Source organism: Heteronotia binoei, chromosome 9 (genome assembly GCF_032191835.1).
Source record: "Heteronotia binoei isolate CCM8104 ecotype False Entrance Well chromosome 9, APGP_CSIRO_Hbin_v1, whole genome shotgun sequence".
Classification (NCBI taxonomy): Eukaryota; Metazoa; Chordata; class Lepidosauria; order Squamata; family Gekkonidae; genus Heteronotia; species Heteronotia binoei.
The window spans coordinates 22,846,840-22,868,851 of NC_083231.1; the positions used below are offsets into that span (position 1 = coordinate 22,846,840).

The following is a 22,012-nucleotide window of genomic DNA, read 5'->3' on the forward strand; positions in this document are numbered from 1 at the left end:
CAACAGTGAAATCGACTACCTGGCAAGCCCGTGAAATGAGAACATACTAAATCATGTCAGTGCAAGTGACACAGTAACATCTACGCATCCCTTACTGCATGCATTTCCCACCCCACCAGTTATGCAGACCATGCATGCTAGCAACTGAACTACTGCCATACATGTTCTGCTGCAAGTAAGAGGTTTTTTTGTTTTAAATGCGCTGTAGAGGTGAGCTGTAGCATATAACCTGGGCCTAACATACCAATCTTAAAGCAGTTAGAAGGAAATTCTGATTGCAACGGATCTCATTTCCAACCAAATATTTTTTAGGACTGAAGCCTAAATCTGTCGTCTTAATAAGATTATGTTCTGCCCTGCACTAAAGAATAAATGTAGGGAAACAGGTCACTTATAGCCATATAGGGAGAGCAGTTGTCCCACTCTGTTTTCAGACATAAAAAGTTCTGTAAAGACAGCAAAAAGGCCCAGATTAAGAGTAGGAGGGTCAAGAACATAGGACTATGAACAGTTTCCTCACAATCTCATTGTAGGCATGTGACAGAAATCCTAAAACTTTCTAAGGCTCAGGAGTACTAACTAGAGTGCCTGGGATCTTGGATCCCTACAGAATGAGCTGTTCACTTCCATTCCACATGGAGTCAGTCAGGATGGCCCAATCTCTTATGGACCAAACCGCCTAACTGTCATGGCAGTTTAGAGTCATCATCAGGTGCTTGATGGAGATGGAGCTATATTGTACATGGCTCCACCGGTAGAAGTAGCTTCTGACATCAGAGATGGAGATTTGTATGGGATTGGAGAAACCAGCTTGTCATTCTTAGAAGGAAGTCTGGCTTAAGTCAAAGTCCATTTAGCATAAATATCTTGACATTTGGGATTTCCCCTTATATTCAGTGGAAACTGGGTCCACAGAAAGTTGGGTAGGGGTTATGGACTTCTTCTTACCACAAGGAACTCTGCATATTCTCTGAGGAACCAGCTATAGAATAGCCAGGGATTGTTTTGTAGAAAAATAGGTGGGGGAGCTCATTAGCATAACTCATTAGCTTATGCCACCCCCACCCCCACTAGGCAAAAGCAACTCGATGCAAAAAAGGAGAGCCCTGGGCAAGTGAGGCCTGCTTGGGCTGGCTAGAGATCCAGCCAGCTCAAGCAGACTTCACTCTTCTGGGGCTCTCCTGAGCTGCCCCCCCCTCCAGTCAAAAGACCAGTGAGCTACTCGCCGCCCAAAATCACATAAGTGGAGAAAGGGTGATGCGGGCTTCTCCAGGGGTTAGTCAGGGTTGCTGGGGTGTGTGCCAGAGCCCCTGGTGGCTGGCCAGCTGCCTGCTCTCCTAATCCAGGGATTGTTATGCAGCTGCACCTACTATTCAACTGACAAGGTAGGTGGGGAGGAGGAGGGGGAACCCTCAGAAAGGTTCAGGAGCTGTGCTCCTGTGAGCTCCTGCTAAATCTGAGGCCTGAGAATTGCTAATATTTAGCTTAGTTCAACTGGATTGCTTTTCATTTGAATCTCTCTGTGCTGTTGTGACTGTGTGCCCTGTATTTTGTTTTGTCTTCCTCCCACCCCTTTTTGAATCCAACCACCCTTTCTCTCCCCTCCCCACCTCCATTTACCAATAAACCTTTTTATAAAGACTTTTCCTGGCTTTGGGTAATACGATCTGTTTCTTAATCTTGTCCCCATGTGTTAAGACGGCACAGATGCTACTGGGTTAAGTTATTTTGTTATCTCTCCAGTGCTGTGCTGGAAGACTGCCTTCTCAGTTCGCCCGTCTAGAAGTTCTCAGGCAGTCCTGAGTGTGGTGGCTGGTTACCAGGCTATTTTCCAGGGAACCCTTGGTCTAAGAGAGTTTCCCAGCAAAGAAAGGCACTGTTTCCCCCTTCCTACTATGGCATCTTTCCTGTAGCAAGACTCACTTGGCATCAGAGTTCAGCTAAGACAAGTGACACTGGGGGATGTGGATCCCACACACACCCTTTCTATCAGAACAGGGCAAACTCATTTAAAAACCAGACTGCTGCCCTAGTATTTAGTGTGGCTGTACCCCACCCCCAAACCAAGTCTGGAACTGATACCACAAAGAGAATGAGTCCCATTTTTAAACAGTGCATGTGAAAACTTTCATTTACCTCAAGAAACTTCAGAAAGTTCATTTTGCATACAAATTTTATTTTTCTTCTTCTTTAAAAAAAGGAGTCAGAGTGTTGCAGTAATAATATTTATATTTTTCCTTTTTAACTTTTATTAACATTTAGAAAAACGTTCAAACACTGAGGAAAAAAATTAAATAACTTTGGAAGCAGAACTCTTTTTTTTCTGCCTACATACATACAACAATTCTCAGCTGTTGGCACAAAAAATTATCCACATTCATAAACCCTTACTACTATCATCAAACATAAATTAAGCAAATCATAGGCACTAGTTTATCAAATTCATGTTTCCACGCTTCTTCAATATACCCAAACCTCTAAACACAGAAAGCCCTAGGATGTCCCAGTAATTAACTGGTAATGAGAAGTCTCTTCTACTAAACTGGCAGTTTTCTTCTTTCAGGAATTTTTATTTGTTGAATGTGTATTATGATGTAGCAGCAGAATGTTTGCAGAATGTAATATGCCTTTGAAATGATCACAATGGCTGAGCTTTATAAAATCAAGTTTATAAAATCTGGTCACGTAGCTTGGTAAAGAAGGCAACATTTGAGTTTTCTGAATAAATCAGTGAAATATTTTCCTAACAAAACAACAAATTAGCATTTCTTCATCTCTGAAGAATGTGACATCTGATCGGTTAGAACGAGGCAGGATGGATTTGCCTAAAGAGTAACTGGGTACCTCATATTGTTTTCTGCTCAGCACTTCAAATATGATGCACTGGACTAATAGCACGTCTCCATTATCACCCTGTCTCAGTTCTCCTACGTGTTATTGATTATGTAAATTTTGGAAGACAACCCTTATCAGTAGATCATTGTTTAACTGGGGTGTTAAGAAATGTTTATAATTAAGTTCTCACACTATGCTTGCGATTCACATGAATGCTTTTGCAAATCACCTCGTATAAAAATGTAGTGTAGGAAGAATTTCCACCGACCTTTGAGATTTATTTATGCAAAAAATCAGAATGTAGTACAGCTTTCCCAGCTGAGTCTTTTTCTTGGCAGGTGACATGTGTGCAAACCATTTCCAAATTCTGTCTTTGGAAAGCGGCATGAATCCTAGAATTTTTTTTTTATAACTAACAAACATGGGAAGATGCCCTTCTTTGATCAAGAAGGGGATCAGAGCTGTAATCTGTCACTCAGAGATCTTGCTCACTTTCCAATTCAAGTAAAATTGCATGGCTTTTAATCCGCTAATCTATAGAAACTAGATAAAAATCTGAGTGCTTTGAAATGCCAATATCAAGTGCCCTCTTTTGTGAAGAGATTTTAAATCCATTTTAAGAGGCAGGCACTGACGAAATTTAAATGCAACCTACCAAACATACCAGTGGGAGTCAATACACAAAAGACAGCCTTAGCTACTTGTTTCATTATGTACTTTGTGACTTCTATGCTTCCCATTATACAGAAAGAGAGCCCTCTCATCCTCGAAATCAGAGGTATTTTCTTTTGGAAACTGCCAAGCACCCAGCCAGCTGTCATCTCCTCACATAAGGCAGGAAAACCAAGTGAGGAGGGGCGGGTCTCTGGATATTAGCAGCAGGTTTTTTTTTTTGCTGTGTGGGGCATCCTTCCAACAAGGATGGGCAAAAACAAGTAACAAGGATTGGTAAGTCTGAAAAGCCACTAGGAGAACTGACTATCTTTGTAAGCACATGTGGCAGATTTACCAGCAATGTAAAATATAGGTGTGTAAGGCAAAGTACACAGTTAAAAATACTAACAGGGCAATAACTTTTGCAGAAATATGTACAATTAAAAATAAATTTATAAAATTAAATTTTTTAAAAGGGTACAGAAAACTCCCTCATACCATGTAACGATACCGACATGAATATATCATTTGATATCAACAGTACAACTTATTTCCTTAGAGCTTCTAGGTTACAAGTGCATAGTTGGCTTTTCTTCATGCCAAACTACAGGCATGTTCGGCTGAGTTCCAGGTGACAAGCACTGTGGTGTGATTTCTGAATGGATAGTTTTCTTATTCAAGGAGACTTGCTGTGTAAAAAAAAGGATTTCTCAAAACAAAATGAGCCATGTATTAAAAAACGTGGCTGTGATAACAAAGGCCATCTTTCCTGAGACAGGAACTGTTAAGATTTAGAAAGATTGTACAGCTGACACACAGCCCTTTTTGGCAATCCAAATAAAATAGCACAGAAGCAAATACATCAGTGTAAAAGGATGCAACATATCCCACCTAGGTTAGGGAGAGATCAAATGCATCCACACTGTTTTTTTTTTTTTAAAGGTAAAACAAAAGATAGCTTCCCCATTACTCTTGTAGGAGGACTCCAGAAGCAACTGCCCTATTGTGGCTATATTTTCTCCATATGAACTGTCCGCAATTGTTTTAAACCACCTCGCTAGCACAGTAGCATATGACAATCCCAATTTTTTTTTTGCTTTGATTAATATGTTAACGTGTAACATACTATTTCTTCAAATGATGCATTTTGCTGCAATCAAATCAAATCACATGTGGTGTTTTGGAAAGTTTTAGTTTACTATTTTACATGCTCCTTTTTTTCCCCCTGGATGGACATTTCTTTGGCATTTTGTTAGGTTAGGTATACGCCCAGATGTTGGCCATTTTATCTGTGTGAGCATTCGAAACAATTTTTACGAAGCAAGAAGGGTTGGGCTCTCCAGAGGTGAAAAAATGATTAATGTATAAGTGATTTGAGTGATCACAAAGTATCTGATGTTAATGTAATTAAAGTGCTGTTTTTATAATCTCTGCCAGTTTGTGCTAATTAAGGACAGAGAGGTCTCGGGATTTACAAACCCCACAAAGTCTTATCTGATCAGTCTGCATATCGATCTGTCATTTAGCCTGGTGAAGGAGTACCTGCTGAGCTATGTTCAGTTCAGTAGCAGCCATCCTTCCAGCTCTCGTCTTTCATGTTGCTATAGGTTTTGGGTGCTGGCAATGTCCTGAAACAAAAAGGTATTCATATGAAAGTATGATGTGCTTAGGCGTCTTAGTCGTGTGAACACAATTAGTACACCAACTACTTTTTAAGAAGTATTGCCTAATCTATGGACCAGTCAACATGCACTGTTAAATCAAATGTGATATTTAAGATTTAATCAATGTTAATATTTAGAACCATCTGCTGGCTGCTGTTGGGAACAACACAAGACGCAGCCCAGAAAAATAATTCTTATTGATATTGTTTGATAGTTTTTTTCCCATTAGGTAGGCAGACAATCGAGCATGGAGCTCCCAGTTGAAAAAAAAAAAAGATTGCCCCTTCTCTTTTTCCTTAGCCAAGCATTAAAATTAATCATAATAATGAAATACGACAATCCTACTTTTCTTCTTTCATGCAAGTCAAAGAAGCATTCATTGGACCTCCCATAAGATCTCCCCATTCAAACACTGTGTGGACAGAGACTTGCTTAAGTTTCAGCAAGTTTGCTCTCTCCTGTGCATCATAAACACATCCTAAGCGCCGTTGCAAAACGGCCGTTTTAAAGCAGTGCACATGGAGACGATCTCTGCGTGGTCAGCCACTGGCCAGGGTAACCTGCTCTACAGATCCACAAGACTTTTAAAGCAAGTCACCAAAACAAATCACACTGACATGTACATTGGTGACAGGAAGCTTTGCATGGAGCAAGCAGTTCACGATGAGTCGCACTATGAAGTGGCAGCCAAAACAGAACACCTTGTGAGCTGCTACCCTCGTTCTTGGTGTTGAGGTATTCTAGACTCTTCCCTCTCACCAACGTCAGGTACCAATTGCAAATAATATTAACATATTGGAGTACTAGCTAAGAAGCCGCACAGCTATATATCTAAAAAAGAAAACCCTTGCTAAAGCATTTTAAATAGATTTGTGGGCACCTTTAAGACGAAGAAGTGGTGTGTGTGATGAAAGCTTTAATAAACTAGAACCTATTTGATCAAACACATGCAAAGTGAACTCTGCCATATGAAAGGTTATACCACAAAGTATTTGTTAGCATTCTTGGTATCAGAAGACTGTGTTGTCTTGGCTGCAGCAGACTAACACACTATTCCTCTGAAACTTTTCTTTAAAGAATCCATGTATACCACCTACATTTTTCATCCGGCAAAAAGCAGCTGCACCTGAGCAGTATTACAACAGACAGTAAGCAGTTAAATAATCTGGAATATATTATTTATTTTATTTTATTTACTTTTGATTTATATCCCATCCATTGCAAATGGACTCAGGGCGGCCATAATCCAGAAACATTTACATGAGCCACACTCGTTTGTTAGTTCCCAGTTCAGCAGCAAGTTTAATACACTGAGATGTCTATCCTCAACCCAGATGTGGTATATTCTTGTGCTTGGGGGGGGGGCACAGTGGAAGGGCTTCTAGCCCCACTGGTGGACCTCTTGGTGGCACTTGGTTTTTTTGGCCCCTGTGTGACACAGTGTTGGACTAGATGGGCCATTGGCCTCATCTAACATGGCTTCTCTTTTGTTTTTATATGGTAGTGGATCCAACCAGCTTTTTAGCTCAATCTTGCCCAATTCTCCTCTTTACTATAGCCCCCATTTGCATGGCTTTTGCCAATGCAGGTTTCATGGTCTCCAGCATAAGCTTTTTGGGTGGTCAAAGAGGACTCCCTCCTGCCTAAAAAGCTGACTGGATCACTCCTATGTGCTTTAAACAGTGCTGCAAAGAAGGGGGAAAGGGTAAGCTAACATACAACACTAGATCTCTCTCTCACACACACACACACTTCTCTTAAAAGACTGCTTCTCTGATGAGAGAAAATGAGCAGAGCACAACAGACTGACCTGCGTACAGGCTGTGCGAGTTTGCTGCGAGGCACTGGTATGCCCCCAGGGGTGGGGGCACTAGGTCTTGGCAAGCCGCTTCTCATCCCTGTCGTCCCTGCAGGTCTTGTGAGCGTAGCACTGTTGATGCTGTTGGCTGGGCTTGGAGAGACTGAACTGGAAGAGGCTAAAGGCCCTGGTGAAGAGCTACTGTGTGTTAGCTGGGCGGCTTCTGGAGCAGCAGAACTAGGTCCATGGTTACTAAATGCCTTTACTGGCTGTCTCAGAGCCAGAGGAGACGGTGCTGCTGGAGACCGGAATTTACTGGGAGAAGGTACTGGGGGGAAAAAAATCACCAAAGCAAAAAGTCATTTCATAAGCAAAGAAGCAAAACACATTTTTAAAAAAACAGCAGAATCTGAAAGGCTACCCACAATGTGGTACATATATATACCGCAGGATACAGCAGAAACAGTTTTAGCCATTTTACGACAAAGAAGAATTTAGTCTGTTTCAGGCTTGCAGTACAGAGCTCATCTGGAAGGGCTTATCAAATTGATGTTAGTAGTACAAAAGATGAACTTTCCATCAGTCACAGAAGCTTGAATCCATCTCAATAGTTTCAGCAAGAACAGGCTCTTCACCTATAAAGTGGTGCTCTCTGAGCAATCCTCTGGGCATTTGTACTACTGGAACTTTGTGCCAAGCAAAGTTCAGAACTTCTTAGAACTAAGGTAAAGGGAACTGGGAGGCTAGCCCTGGCCAACCTGAGCAAAGGAGCACTAACATGCTTGCTTTCCAGTTCAGTTTCTTTCTAGAGTGACAGAGCAGGTGCAATACAAGTCTATAGTATGGAAGGAGGACGGGATATATGACTGCACAAATGATTTAAGGATGTCCAATTACACTTAAGCAGTGTAGCATTCCTCAAGTTGTCCTGGATTATGCATTCCAAGGCTGGCTGATACTGGTAATGATGGGGGGATGAATTTTCATTGTCTAGACTTGATATTTTCAAAGGTGGAATGCTATAATGATCCATTTATCTCATGGGTGAAAAGGAACCCTCAAGCAAGCAGAAGAAATAGCTCAAACCACAATTTAAAAAAAAATCCCCAAAATGCTACTGCCAATCTGGCTGAAGAAGAATGCAGCAGAAAGGTCATACTTCTGCCACTCAACAGCAGGCATGTTGATGATTCTTCCCTTGAGCTGGCCTCCAGATTTCTTTTGGCTTAGTACTAGAAGGCTCTGAACTTTGCTCTGCATATGTTAAGAGTCCAAACAGAGTGCTTAAACAGAAACCATGAACAACTAACCATTTTTTACCTGCAAAAAATAGTGTAATAGACAGTTTCAAATTGTCCCTCTAATCCCTACCATTTCATTCCATATCTTGACCTTATGTTGATGCTTTAGTTGCTGCTTTACCAATTTTAGTATAGTACTGAGTTTTGCACTTAATTTGTTCCTTTCATACATGGTCTGAAGAGAGACATTTCTGGAATAAACCAAACACACATTTGGAACTGTCCTTTGTATCATTTAAGAAAATATGGCCATTGTCTGAGAAGTTAAGAATTTAATCATTTCTACAACAATGTCATCATTACTAGACATTCTCTTGCTATTTTATTACCTTCTAAAATAGGGATAGGATGACATTAAGAAAAACAAATGCACTGAATTAGCTGCAACTGTTAATCACATTTAAATTCAAGCGGGGGGGAGTTTGGTAAATATTAATCTGTTGAAGTATGGTGGATTTATTGTCAAAGACTGCTTTAAATGTAGATTGTAAGTGTGCTATGAGATTACAGGACACATACAGTCTAAATTTAAAATGATCTTTTCACAATTAAATTAAACTCACCATTGTGAAACAGACTAATTGCACAGACAATATGTAACACCACCCCTTTAAGAGAGCCAGGAAGTACTGCTACAGCACGTTGAAATATGCATGTTTCATTAGGCTAATGTTCCAAGGAAGTGAGTTGCACACTGCAACCTCCTACACAGACATTTCTTCTGATTTGAGCTCCTTATGGAAGATACCACACAAGAAGTCTGAATTTACTATTTTAAAATAAAACATCAGTCAAAGCAGAAGAGAAGATACAACTGCAGCGGGCAAGTCTTCTTTGAACATTTCTGGTGGACTTATTTATAAGCAGCATTATGAAGTAAGATTGAAATGGGCAATCAGAAAAAATTGCTTTGGAAAAGAACTGCATGAACGATAAGAACTTCTAAATGGAGTGGTATGTCTGACGGTTCTCATATATAACTGCAGGTTTATAAAGCTCTTGAACCTGTACTGATATGTCATATACCTCTAGCAAAATACAAAAAGAGATTTCTCACAAAAGATGAAGCATACAGCTCTCTGAACAATGCAGCAATGTTTATAGATGGGCTGTATAAATAAATGGCAAAATAAAAATCTGTGAGATTTCTCTAGGTTAATGCAGCCTCTAAAATAAAAAAAACCCAACAGACTTCTGTTCCCCCGGCCCTTCTTTCCATATGACCCAGGCTATTCTATCAATAGGTCTTCACATCCTAGCTGACTTTGTACAATACTTCAGTTATCACCATACCATACTGCCAACGTATCGCATACAGCTGTGAACTTTGCTGGAACAAAAAGGTCTTTGCAAGCAGCAGCACGTGGCTTAAAGAAGAATCTCTTTGTTTGCGATCCAAGCCATGACCATCACGATGTAGTTATTAATAGACTCCGTAGTTAATTCCATTCAAAATGCAATGCCTTTGCCCAGAGAATGCCTACCAATACCCACATCTGCAAAGAGGACATTTGCATATTCACTGTGCTCCTTTTCAGCACCATTGACTTTAAGGTGAGAATCATGTGGCCCATGGACTCTGGCTCTTTGCTCAAGGCAGGACTTTCCGAAAGGAACAGAAGGGTAACGGAAGCATGCAGAGACTACTTGGAATAATCCTAAACCAACAGGCGCAGACACATGCCACTACTGAGCAGCAAACAACTTCCCAATATAGGAAGGGAATGGCCAACTCTTAAGGGGAAAGCAAACCAAAATATATCACACAGTGCAAACTGAACATCTTGAGGAGATGCTAGTGTTATCTGAATTTCTTGATGTCACAGGCCCAAGGAAGCAAAATGACCCCATTAATCCAGGACAGCATCTATTAATACAGTACCAAGAACCTGAGTCAGCAACGTTAATAACTCTTATCCATTCTTTAAAGGAAAGGAAGAAGGCTTCAGAAGCTATTTCAATATAGAAATTCTCTATAGGGAGGAAAATGGCAATCGTGTGATGCATCATGAATGACCAAATAGGTCTGCTTCATCCTCAGAACCTTGAACAGTTTAAATTACAATCTCATAAAAAATAAGGCATTATTCCGGCTCACTGTACTGCTAATCTTCAGCTCTCTGCTTAGGTCATTTTTGTTCTAGAAGGTAATTTTTGTTACCTTCTTTTGTTGGGTAATTTTTGTTCAGCCACTTATAGTCTGAATTTCCAAATTTCATACTGGATGAAAAGATACTATTGAATGGCATTGGCATGGAAATATGGGCCACGAAATCATCTCTCCTGGAGAAAACAGCTGCTTTGAAAGGTGGACTCTATGGCATTGTACCATGCTGAGGCCTCTCCCCTCCCCAAACCCTTCCCTCTCCCGGATCCACATGCAAAGTCTTCAGGTATTTTTCAATACAGACCTGGCAACCCTTTAAAGTAGAGCAATAAGCTACCCAGTCTATGGGTATGTGTGTCATGGTGGTTTAAGGGAGAGGTGAAAATGTCAACCTCAAGTCAAAAGGACCACAGAAGGCATGCAGTAGCTGAAAAGCAATGAAGAAGATTATATTGGATTTATATCCTGCCCTCCACTCCAAATCTCAGAGTGGCTCAAAATCTCCTTTACCTTCCTCTCCCACAACAGACTGTGGAGTGGGTGGGGCTGAGAGGACTCTCACAGCAGCTGCCCTTCCAAGGACAACCTCTGCCAGAGCTATGGTCATTCCAGCCAGGTGCAAGTGGAGGAGTGGAGAATCGAACCCGCTTCTCCCAGATAAGAGTCCGTGCACTTAACCACTACACCAAAATGGCTCTCAGCATGCTCCCCTCATGAAGATTAGGTATCCTTCTAGGTTCTGAAATACATCTCAGATTTAAGAACTATTTTCTACAGCATGCCCCCCCCCCCCAATCTTTAAAACTCTTCCATATCCACTCGTTCTAAAAGATAAAACATTTCCCAGGAAGGTTTTTTTTAGTTCTCCCAAAATTTCCACTGGGAAAATTGAAAAAAGAAGAAAAAAGGGAGGGCTGGGAAAAGCCCTCCATTGCCCCTCCCCCAGCCTTCACAGCTATAGTCTGGTTGTATCTGATAAGCAGTATTAGAAACACATTTTTTATCCTTTGTCAGCAAACAATGACGTATTTGATTTAGCTCCATTACTGCTGAGTCATGAGGAAAAAGTTTTCCTCACCCTCCAGACATGCTATGCAGACCCAGAGCTATACAAATTTATACACATTCATCTTTTTCTGGAGACGTTGTGTAGTGTTGAAGTTAAAGGAGAATTTCAGTTACTTGCCAGTAACCTACAAAACACCAAAATCATCTCCAGTCCCAGTGTCATTCTAGATATTGACAAACAATTCCATTTCAGTAGCTAAAATATCAGTGATGAACATTTTGAGGCAAGCTTTAGGCAACAATATAATGAAGTTTGGAATCTGCTACCTTGAACAAGGCCATCTCCATTCCTTCTGAATTTAATTGTATTATCTATCATGAAGATTTGTGACAGCAGGAAAATGACATATAATAGGAACTTGGGAAGTATATTAGCTAAGGTAACTATAGTCCTTAGCTGCGACATCTGCTTAATCACCAAGAACCTATGAGAAAATGTGGTTAAATTATCCCAGAAAAAAGATGAGTGACGCTTTATGAAGATTAAAACCTTGTACCTAAGGCTTTCTCAGATTCTTGAATGAATACTGGAGAAGTCACTGGCTATTTCATATGAATTCAAGCAGATGACAAATTTACCACATGCTTAAATCAACTATACAACTGACATAGGGGAAGTCATTATATTTTTGCTTAATAATTTTCTCTGTCAACAGTTTCTTTCAACAGTATGAGAAATATCCAGGGCTTTTGTTTTTTGTTTTTTTTTTTTAGGCAAGAACGCACAGGAACACAGTTCCGGCTGGCTTGGTGTCAGGGTGAGTGACCTGATATGAAAATTATTTCCTGCCGGGCTTTTTCTACAAAAAAAGCCCTTTGTAAGACATTTATGTCAGTGGGTGTGGTCTAATATGCAAATAAGTTCCTGTTGGGCTTTTTCTATAAAAAAGCCTGGGAAATATCTGAAAACTTTCTTACCACCTGAACCTAAAAAAAATATATCTGATTTTATAATTTTTATTAATTTTAACTACAAAAAGAAAAAGTATAAGCACAAGTACAGAAACATCAAGAGGGAGTGGGAAATACAGAGTGGGAGATCAGAAACAAAGAAAGCTGCAAATATATCAGTTATATTTTTACCTTAAAACAAAATACCTAATCCTTTCTGCCTGCAAGTATTAAGTTTTTCCCTTATATTCTACCGTCTTAATTTTCCATTGTACACTTTTTACTAAACTAAAATATAAGTCTGAACTATTCTTCAGCAAACATAGATATAAAAAAAAATCACCAAGGTCTCAACACAGAACCAGCTGGATAAGCTTAGCCATATTAAAAATACAAACTGACTTGTTATTTTAACAATGTCATCATTTAGATAGGCATAAAAACAAATATTTCTTTATCCTTCTAACTTGCATATTTCAAATGGATAGAGAAAAAGATTAAATATAAATTAACATAAAAAGTGGAGAGATAAGAAAGAAAAATGGTAAACAAGGAGCATATTAGTTTATCTATCTCAATATAAGCAATTTCTCCAAACAAACATATTAAGAGCATATCTACCAGATTACAAAATAATTGTGTTGTCTGTCTTCTTACAAATTAATCCAAGTTAACTGTTTATTTATCTAAATTTCTTTTCATCACTTTTCAATCCTTTAGCTCTTATGTCCACATTAAGCAGAGAGGAACAAACCTATTATGTCCCAAAGATCTCACTTTGCCTTTTAAAATCGCATATCTTGCTGAGAGTTCCATATTATCCAGTTACCTACAGAGAGGGAAAACAATTTAAAATCCCTTCTTCCTGAAAGTTTTCCACATTTTGATTTTTTTGATGAAATGTGCATCCTCTCTCCTTAATGCAAGCACCCTCTCAGTAATGATAGCAAAAATTCCACGCCATTAGATCCTCTAAAAAAAACTTCAAACAGCCTTAACTTCCGGTTCTTCTTAGTAACTGCACCATAAGGTTCCATTTTAGTTGTCTTCTTTTCGTTTCCCGACAGATCTTTTCCCATTTCCAACTCCACAGACATCACCAAGATCTCTTTGTCACTCTGCCCATGTAGATTCAAGTTTTCGCTAGCTTTCAACATAAAAGCTCCCATTTGCTTTTTATCAACTCTGTTAATAAACCAAGGTCCTGCTTTAGAGAAAATATGATATCCATTGTATCTTTTTTATGAAACATTTCGCTTTGTGATGCCATTTTACTCCACAGAATAACTCAGTCTAATAATCAAAGTTGAAAAATAACTCAAGAGATCCAGTTAGTCTATCCTTCCAAATCTCCACCAACTGTATATCTTGATTGTTACCATTTCAGTTGCACTCAGACGACAAATACGAATCTCTTTGGAATATATTTCATTTGTTCAGACCAAATTATAACCAAATAATAGTCTCTTTATCACTTATTCAATCATAATCCAAGTCGATTTAAGCATCTATATTCAGTCAAATTCAGATTGTTGCTGGCATTCAAAGTTGTTCTTTTTATCTTTTGGAAGCCGGATTCACAGGAAAGGGGGGGAATTCACCTCTCTCCCTTCCTTTGAACTGACCCGTTTGTTGTTATGTAAAACAACCCATTAGCCGATGGTATGAAAGCAAACTTACTTGCAGAGTAGAATTGCTGTGTTTGAGGTAGGAAAGCAATGCATCAAAGGCTTGTTAGTAGAAAAGAAAGCAAGCGTAAGGATTTTGGCTATAATATTGATCTGGATGAATGGGAAAAATTATGGAAACAGAATTTAAAACTAATAAAGCCAACTGATCTCAAAGAAAATCTATATAAAATGGTATATAGATGGTATCTTACACCAAATAGACTGGCCAAAATTTACCCCACATACTCTAATAAATGTTGGAAATGCCGAGAAGTTGAAGGATCGTTGTTCCATATATGGTGGCAATGCAAAGAAGCCAGGAAATATTGGGCTCAAGTTAATATTTGGATTCAAAAAATCTTGAAAATACAAGTTAAGCATGTGCCAGAATTGTATCTTCTGAATATCTGTAGGCAAAATTTGCCTACGACCAAACTGAAAGTGTTACTGTATATAGTTACCATTGCTAGAACTTTGTATGCCAAGTATTGGAAAAATGATAGAATCCCAAACAGAGACGAATTCATTAATAAGCTGTTGGAGGTCGCTGAATCTGATCTAATGTCCACAAGATTAAGAGAGGGTAATGTGCAAAAATGTCAGGAGGAATGGGACCCCATTTATAAATGGGTCAAAAGTAGAGGCTTCGACATGGAGTAGCTAGTATTTTTTGTTTTTCCTTTCAAATCCTCTCCAGCCCCCAGTGTGTATGATTGGGATGTAGTGGTAGACGTTAGACATAGATGTGTTTTTGACTGTATGGCGCGCCCAAGCGTCTAAGGTGTTTGGAATGTATCTTTTTCGTATGATTAATGTTGATTGTATTTATTCGTTCTTTATTCTTTCTTTTCTTTGTATGTCCATCTTTTCTTAATAAAAAATTTCATATATTGAAAAAAAAAAGAAAAGAAAAAGAAAAGAAAAGAAAGCAAGCGGCCAGGTCTTCACCTCTTTCTGCCGTAATGGCGATCATGGCCGTGGAGCACACAAGAAGGACAGGAACAGCCGCCGCTGTCTCCCTGCCTCCCTGGCAAAAGCCCCATGCCGAAAGGAAACCCCTCCAAGGTCTCCCCTAGAGATGCCACATCTGCGGCACCTCTCCAACAGTTCGATTCAGGGGGGCTGAGAGAGACAAGCTCTGCGGACCCCCACTGAGCTCAAGGCAATGGAACCCGGAAGTCTGAACCTAAAAAAAAAATCTATGTAGTAGGCAATTAAGAGATGACACATATCTATTACCCTTCAGAAGCCTAGAAATATTCTGAAAAGATCATGATAACCCATTATGTATATTGACTTTGATGACCAAAGATCACAAATGAAATCTATAAGGCAGGCAAATGTCTGCTTAAAAGAAAGGAGCATAGTTTGAAGCAAGAATCAGCCCTTGTTTATATATAGCTCTTGGACAATCTACTGTACTAATCACAAATCTGCAACCCACTCACAAAACAGGAGTACTAAGATACTTGAAAGACACTACATGCGTATTTTGCAAGGGCTTTTGCAAATGTCTATAAGAACAAAGTGGTCTTTAAAAATACCTTGCTTAGAAATGTGATAAAAACACAAGTTACATAAAAGAGATTATGTACATTGCCAGATCCAGATCACTGTGAGATGAGATGAGCGTAGCTGGTGAAAGGAAACTTTTCCACCACCCCTTCCTTCTATACCCCCTGTAGAAACTGGGGGACTCTTGGGAATACTATGAGATGCACCATGGGCAACTGCAGTGCAAAACGAAACTAGCAGAAATTCAGCTGTTCTATGCGCTTTTACTAGTGGAGTGTGAAATGATATAGTCTCAATGCCTCCTTTACACTGTAATCTCCCATACCACACCTTATGATGTCTCAAAGGTCCCACTGATGGTCAGGAATGGTTTTTGGTTGTGTGTGTGAGGTGCCAGAAAGGTGACAGCAGAACAACTCCTTTCCATGATATCCTTGGATGTCTGGATCCAACTGTGTAAACATGCATCAGTAACAGCAGAGTGGTCCAGCAGGATCATGCTTGGCTTATACCTGGAAAGTGTTAGATTGATGGACCTTCCACCTGCTAGGTAGGGAGTTTCCACCTATAAAGAGGGTTTATGGATCAGTGGTGCAGCACACACTTTGCATGTATAAGGTTGCAGGTTCAACTGCTGACATCTTTAAACAAAAGGTATTAAGACTTTTTTCCATGACAGCCTAGACAGAAATTGCCAGTTAAAGTACGGACCTAAATGATCCAAGGGTCTGACTTGGTATAAGGCAGTTCTGTAGGTTTATAACAATGATTTAAGTGATACAAGTGTATTTCCTTCATAACCTTGACACTTGACAACATAATAGATTTAACTTTTGCCTAAGCCAACAACCTAACCAAAGAAGCTCTTAATTTCTGGAAAGAATGCAAGATCTTCAGATCTGAAGAATTTCACCCAGCTGTTCCAAAATAATTTACAAAGAAAAATGTACGGTAGTGTCAACTTTTTAAAAAGACAACAGTGAAATATGCTGCCTAAAAATGGATAAGCCTTTTACAACGTTAGGACTATACCAAATATATACCCCTTCTAAACAAAAAAGAACCATCTGAATTATGCTCCATATTAACCATTCAGATGGTTGAAATTGTTGCGTTATGCCAGCTGAAGATTTAGTGCAAAAAGAAAAAAAATAACCAGTCAATAGTTTCTGATGTTTTAAGACACTATCCAATTTTCTCAGATCAAAGTCCTGAAATTAAGACACCATCATCTAGGCACAAAGCTCCAAAATATACGCTATTGCAAGAGAAGCAACTGACTGAGCGTGCTCTAAACTAATATACACCATTCAACTTTGCTTCTAAAGTGAAGAGAAAGGCAAATAAATTCTGACACAATCCTATTAAGAAAAAAAAAAGAGTTTTGCATAAACCTAAAGCAATGGTTATCATTTTAAACTTATATAAGATTTGGGATTTTAGAGTTCACTTCCGTAAGAATCAAAGCCTTCCCTCGTATCTTAAGATTCTAACAGCAAAATGATGAATGCAGCAATCTCTGTATAGAATTTACATCATTGTATTCAACAACAAATGGGCTTATTGTTAGTCTCCACATGCATAATTTGAGTTGCAGAAGTTTAAACCAAGGGTTTCCCCCCCTCCCTGAATTTTGCTGGAGCTCAGTAAGAGGCTATAAGCTAATTACCTCCTTTGGTAGCTGGAGTATGAAGTAGTTGTTTGGTTTTGAAGGCAACACGGGGCAAATTTTTCTGCCTTTGCAGAGCTGTTGAAACAAAGACATGTTATATTTGTCTAAAGACAGAAGATACGGACTTTTACAATTCAAACTTCACTAGGTTTTAGGACTATATGTCTATGAAGCACTAGGAAGCAAAAAAAAAAAGTGAAGAGAAGAGTTTTTGACTAGCAGCAGAAGTTTTGTTTTAAAGAAGTGATGCTCACCACATTGTAAAGGACTGCGAAGCAAAGTGGTTTCAGAGAACTTTGGCCAACAAAATGTGTTAACGTGTCTCAGCAAGCAAAAAGCTTCTTGCAGGCCGAAACCGAGGAAGGCAAAATAGTCCACACACCCAAAGGGGGAGAACAAGCCACCAGCCAAACATGCCACAGCCAAACCAGTGCAGAGTTACACTGAAAACTCAACACCCTGAGCTGCCAGATTTAATTCCCAGTGTAGGAGACAATTCACAGTTTCATTTAAAATAGTCATCTTTAGAAGATAGCTTCTTTCTCTAGGAATTCCTCACCCCTCAAAAGTCGGTCTTTAAACAACAATAAAAATCATAGCGGGTTGCTAGCTTTTCTGGTTGCTTTCCTGACCTCCTATTCTCTTAATATTTTTGATGAATACCCATAGCACTGCAGTTTATTAATTTGAGATGGAACAGTAAGTTTAAACTGAGCTATATAAGAGAAAGACGCAAAGCTTCAAATAAAACAAGATGCAGCTCTACACGGAACCCTGTGCAGGTTCAATGGGGCTTACTCAAAGCAAAATGTTCTTAGGATGGCACTTGCAGTATCATAGGATATCAGACAACCTACAGCCTGCCTAAGTGTAAAGTCAGAGTTGTAGAGGCATATTAGAACTTGAAGAACATTCAGAGAGATTGTTGGCATGGCTTGCTTCAAAATGCATTAGGAGCAACCTTGAAATCCTGACTAAGGCCAGGTTCCTCACATAATTTTATGAGCACATACAGTGTCCACTTAACACAGGTTAGCACTGTTCACACAACAGCCAACTTGAGTAGAGGGGGAAGAAGGGAACTGCATGCAAGGGTGGGACTGGACATGATGCCATGGCCTGATCCTGATCCTTTAATCTGAGTTCACTTTGAAGCAGGCCTCAGAGCCAAAACCTATCCATTACATTTATCTAGATGTAGGCCTACACTAAGCAATAGCATATACTCAGCTAAAAGAATACCTTGGCAAAACGTACAACACTGAAAATTGGATGCTACATCTTTGAAAGTGCAGAACAGTTCATCCACCAAGCACCTCTCATTCTTCTCTGATTTTCCTTCCCACTTCTCTTCAACAAGAGTAGGAAGAAAAGTACAAATATACCGTAGTATAGAAAAAACCCTATGCAAACCCAATGTTCAAGGTGAAGCACAAAGTAACTTTTTCATATATGGAATATTAACTTTCAGTGATCAGAAATCCATTTTAGATCTTTAATACTAACACTAATATGGCACAGCTCCTAAGAACCTATACCACAAATATGGAATGTAAGACCCAGTCTACATTTGCCCAGCTTAAACAGCCACATATCACTCAACATATGGCTTCTCTTTAAGAAATGAATAAATTCATAATTCAGCATTACGGATGGTAAGGATAGCTTTGCTGGACCAGATCAAAGGTCCATCCAGTACACTAATCCGCCTTCAAGAATGGCCAGCCCCGATGCATTTAGCAAGCTCACAAGCACAGCATGACTGAAGCTGCTGTCCATTTTCCACCCAGCATGAGGGATGCATGGGTATACAACCTCTGAGCATGGTGGTTCCTTTTTATCACTATAAAAACTAGATGGGTTTCCCTTCCATGAATTTGTGTGTGCGCATATTTTAAAAATTATCTAACATGCCATCTTGAAACAATTTTAATGGCTTTCAAGATGGTATTTTATTACGTATGTTTTAATTCGTTAGCTGCCTTAGTGGCCCTGAACAAATTTCATAAAGTAATTGCACACTACGTGAATCAATCAGTAACTTCCAAGCAATCCCAAATTCTTTCACTATACTACCTAATTTGACAACTCATCACGTCTTCTAGCCTTAATTCCTCCCAATTAGTAAGGCCAAAACTCACAAAAAAGATGCTTCAAACTCCATCATTTTTATCAACCATTGCTAGACTTGAAGCATATTCTTGTGATGGAGTGACCAACAGTACCATACATATTTCAAAACATGGGTATAGTACAGACTTGTTGCATTCTATTTTTTCTGTTTTTCATCTCTTAATAATTCCCTTTCAAATGTATAAAGCTGATTTTCAAAGAGCTTTCTTTCTACCAAAGCTAATTCCCAGTATAGCCAACTGAGACCCCCATCATTAAATGATTTAAACATTTTATCCCATTTTGTCCCAAAGTGACTATAACTGAATTTCATGTTTTTTTACAAAAATATTCTACTTAGAGCACATTGTTTATTTCACCATCCTGAATAGTCTGGTGTAATTTACAAGCTTAGGCTCTCTGTCTCCAGATATGTTATGAACAGGTTTAACATCGTTGGCTCCAGCATAGATACTTGGTGTTACAGTAACTAGTTTTCAGTCCTCAATGTAAGGAGGCTGATTTGAGTACTAAGTTGTATAGAGTAATGGTGAATAAATGCATAAACACAATAAAATCAGAGATGGAACTAAGAGGCATACGGAGGACTCTTTAACTTGCTATGGCGATAGGCCAGTACATGCTGTGCTTTTTATTTTTACCAATACATTTACTATTTACAAATACATTAATCATGCTGCGGATGCATCAGTCCAGAACTATATGCAACTTTCCTCCCACCTCCTGTCCTGTGTCTTCAATTGGTGGCAGACTACACAGTTTGTCCATCACTCCTAAAACGAATTACTCTAAACCACCTTCCCTTGTTTCTATGCCTTTCTTGCTTGCCAATACTGTTCCTGGTATTACTTTGGCGGTGGCTACATTTCTGGTAGCAGGAGCTTCTATGCAGGGATGGAAACAGAGCATAGTATTTGTAAGACTGGTTCCATCCAAGACTGATTTTGACTCAGTGGATTGTTAAATAAATAATGCCACACTTGAGAACATCAAATATACTGACTGACGGGACAAACCCAACCCAACTGAAATTGCCAACTTATATGACAAGGGCAGGACTTCCCCTATTACTTATCAGGATGTTTAAAGAAAAGTTTTGTGATATACTATTAAGAAGTCTCCCGGAAAATGCTCAGGGACATGATATTCAGTTACCTCCTCACTAGGCCCTGAGTTAATCTATAACTATATAATTATCTATAGTACATTAGCTTTAAATCAGCTTGATCAGGGTTGGAAGGCAGCAGGCAGGGTTATTTTACCTCTGCATTCATGTAAGTAATTTTCCATTTATTGGGTTGAATCAAGCAAGTTTTAGTTCAATCCTGCCCAATTCTCCTCCTTACTATAACTCCCACGGAGGCCCACACAGCAACTCCCATGACCCCCAGTGCAGTGTTATTTGGGTTTTCAAAGGGGAATCCTCCCTCCTTTATTCATCAGATGAAAAGCTGGTTGGATCCAAACCACTGAAACAAACAGTAAATAAGCTATATCTACCTCAGAGAAAAGGTGACAACCCTAACATTAACTTCCATATAAATTTAAGGACTACCAACGGAATTGCACGGCAAGGTTACAATAGCACACACCATTCACCAAGATCTTGGCTTTCCAGACATCATTCTCTGAACTCAACTCTGGTTCAAAAGAAGGATGGATACCTGTCCCTCTCCACCTCAGAGTACAGAGTAACGTGGAATCAACTTCTGTCTTTAGACTGGCAACATTCAAGTAAAGGGGGGAAAGTAGGAGTGATGACAAAGAACTCTGGGAAGTAGCAATACTTCTAATTTATCCATAACTGAAATGTAAACAATGCTTGAACAGTGTGGAAAACAATTAAAGTGAACAAACTCCGTTGTCTATGGACAACTCCAAAGGCTTGACAATTATTTTTCTATATACTGTGTGAGTTAATGAAAAAAATGTTTGTGTTTAAACCATCATGGCATCAGGATACATTTCTGGTCACTAATATTAACAAGTGCAGCTTCCCAAAAGGTAAATTAGGAGTTAACAAGTGCAGCAAAATTGGTCTTAGGCAGGAACAAAAGCAACCTTTCCAAGTTAAGCTCATGCAAAGTAGCAGTTCAGGAAAAGAACATGTGTAGGTTTTGCAGAAGAAACATCCAGTAAAGACCGAGAAAACCAAAGCACAAACATAAGAAAAATTAAGGCTTGTGTACATAAAACTGTCAGAAGATATCTTGGTTACATTTGTGTTTTTCTCCTAAAGTAAAATTTAATCCAAAAATATGGCATTTTCTGAAGAGTTTTGTGTAAAGAAGACAAGCTTTGTACCCTTTTTTAAACAAAGAAAATAATGCACAGGAACTGAAAAGTCAGATTGATATTTCTGATAACACACCCTTAAACCAAGTTCCTTTAAGAACAGGATGGCTACCTGGTAATGAGTATATGTACAAGCTTATGCAAAATTCCTTAGTCCGTACCATCTTGGCTATTAGCAAAGCAGCATGTTTGAACAAGGGCTTGCTATTAGCCTTTGATCCCCAAGTCATGTTACTATGATCAGCTCAATGGATTATGTACAGCAGTTTAAAATTTATCCCGAGAAAAAAGGCAGTGCCAAGTGTGTTTTCCCCCAATGGAAAAAAACTTAGAAAGTAAAAAAAAATCTACATAAAAATTACTTTTAAAATATATTTCTTTACTTCACCTTTCTTATGGAAACTCAAGA

The 22,012-nt window shown here is 39.1% G+C and overlaps 1 protein-coding gene across 1 annotated transcript in view; it reads right to left on the reverse strand.

The window, feature by feature from the left end:
* Nucleotides 1-2,155: 2,155 nt before the first annotated feature.
* SLAIN2 (SLAIN motif family member 2) overlaps nucleotides 2,156-22,012 on the reverse strand; it is a 40,409-nt gene continuing 20,552 nt past the window's right edge. The window contains exons 7-9 of the mRNA XM_060246295.1: nucleotides 17,173-17,250; nucleotides 6,964-7,279; nucleotides 2,156-5,117 (exon numbers count right to left, since the gene is read on the reverse strand). Coding sequence (XP_060102278.1) covers nucleotides 5,051-5,117; nucleotides 6,964-7,279; nucleotides 17,173-17,250 — 461 coding nt within the window. The 3' untranslated portion in view covers nucleotides 2,156-5,050. The remainder of the gene's footprint in view (nucleotides 5,118-6,963; nucleotides 7,280-17,172; nucleotides 17,251-22,012) is intronic.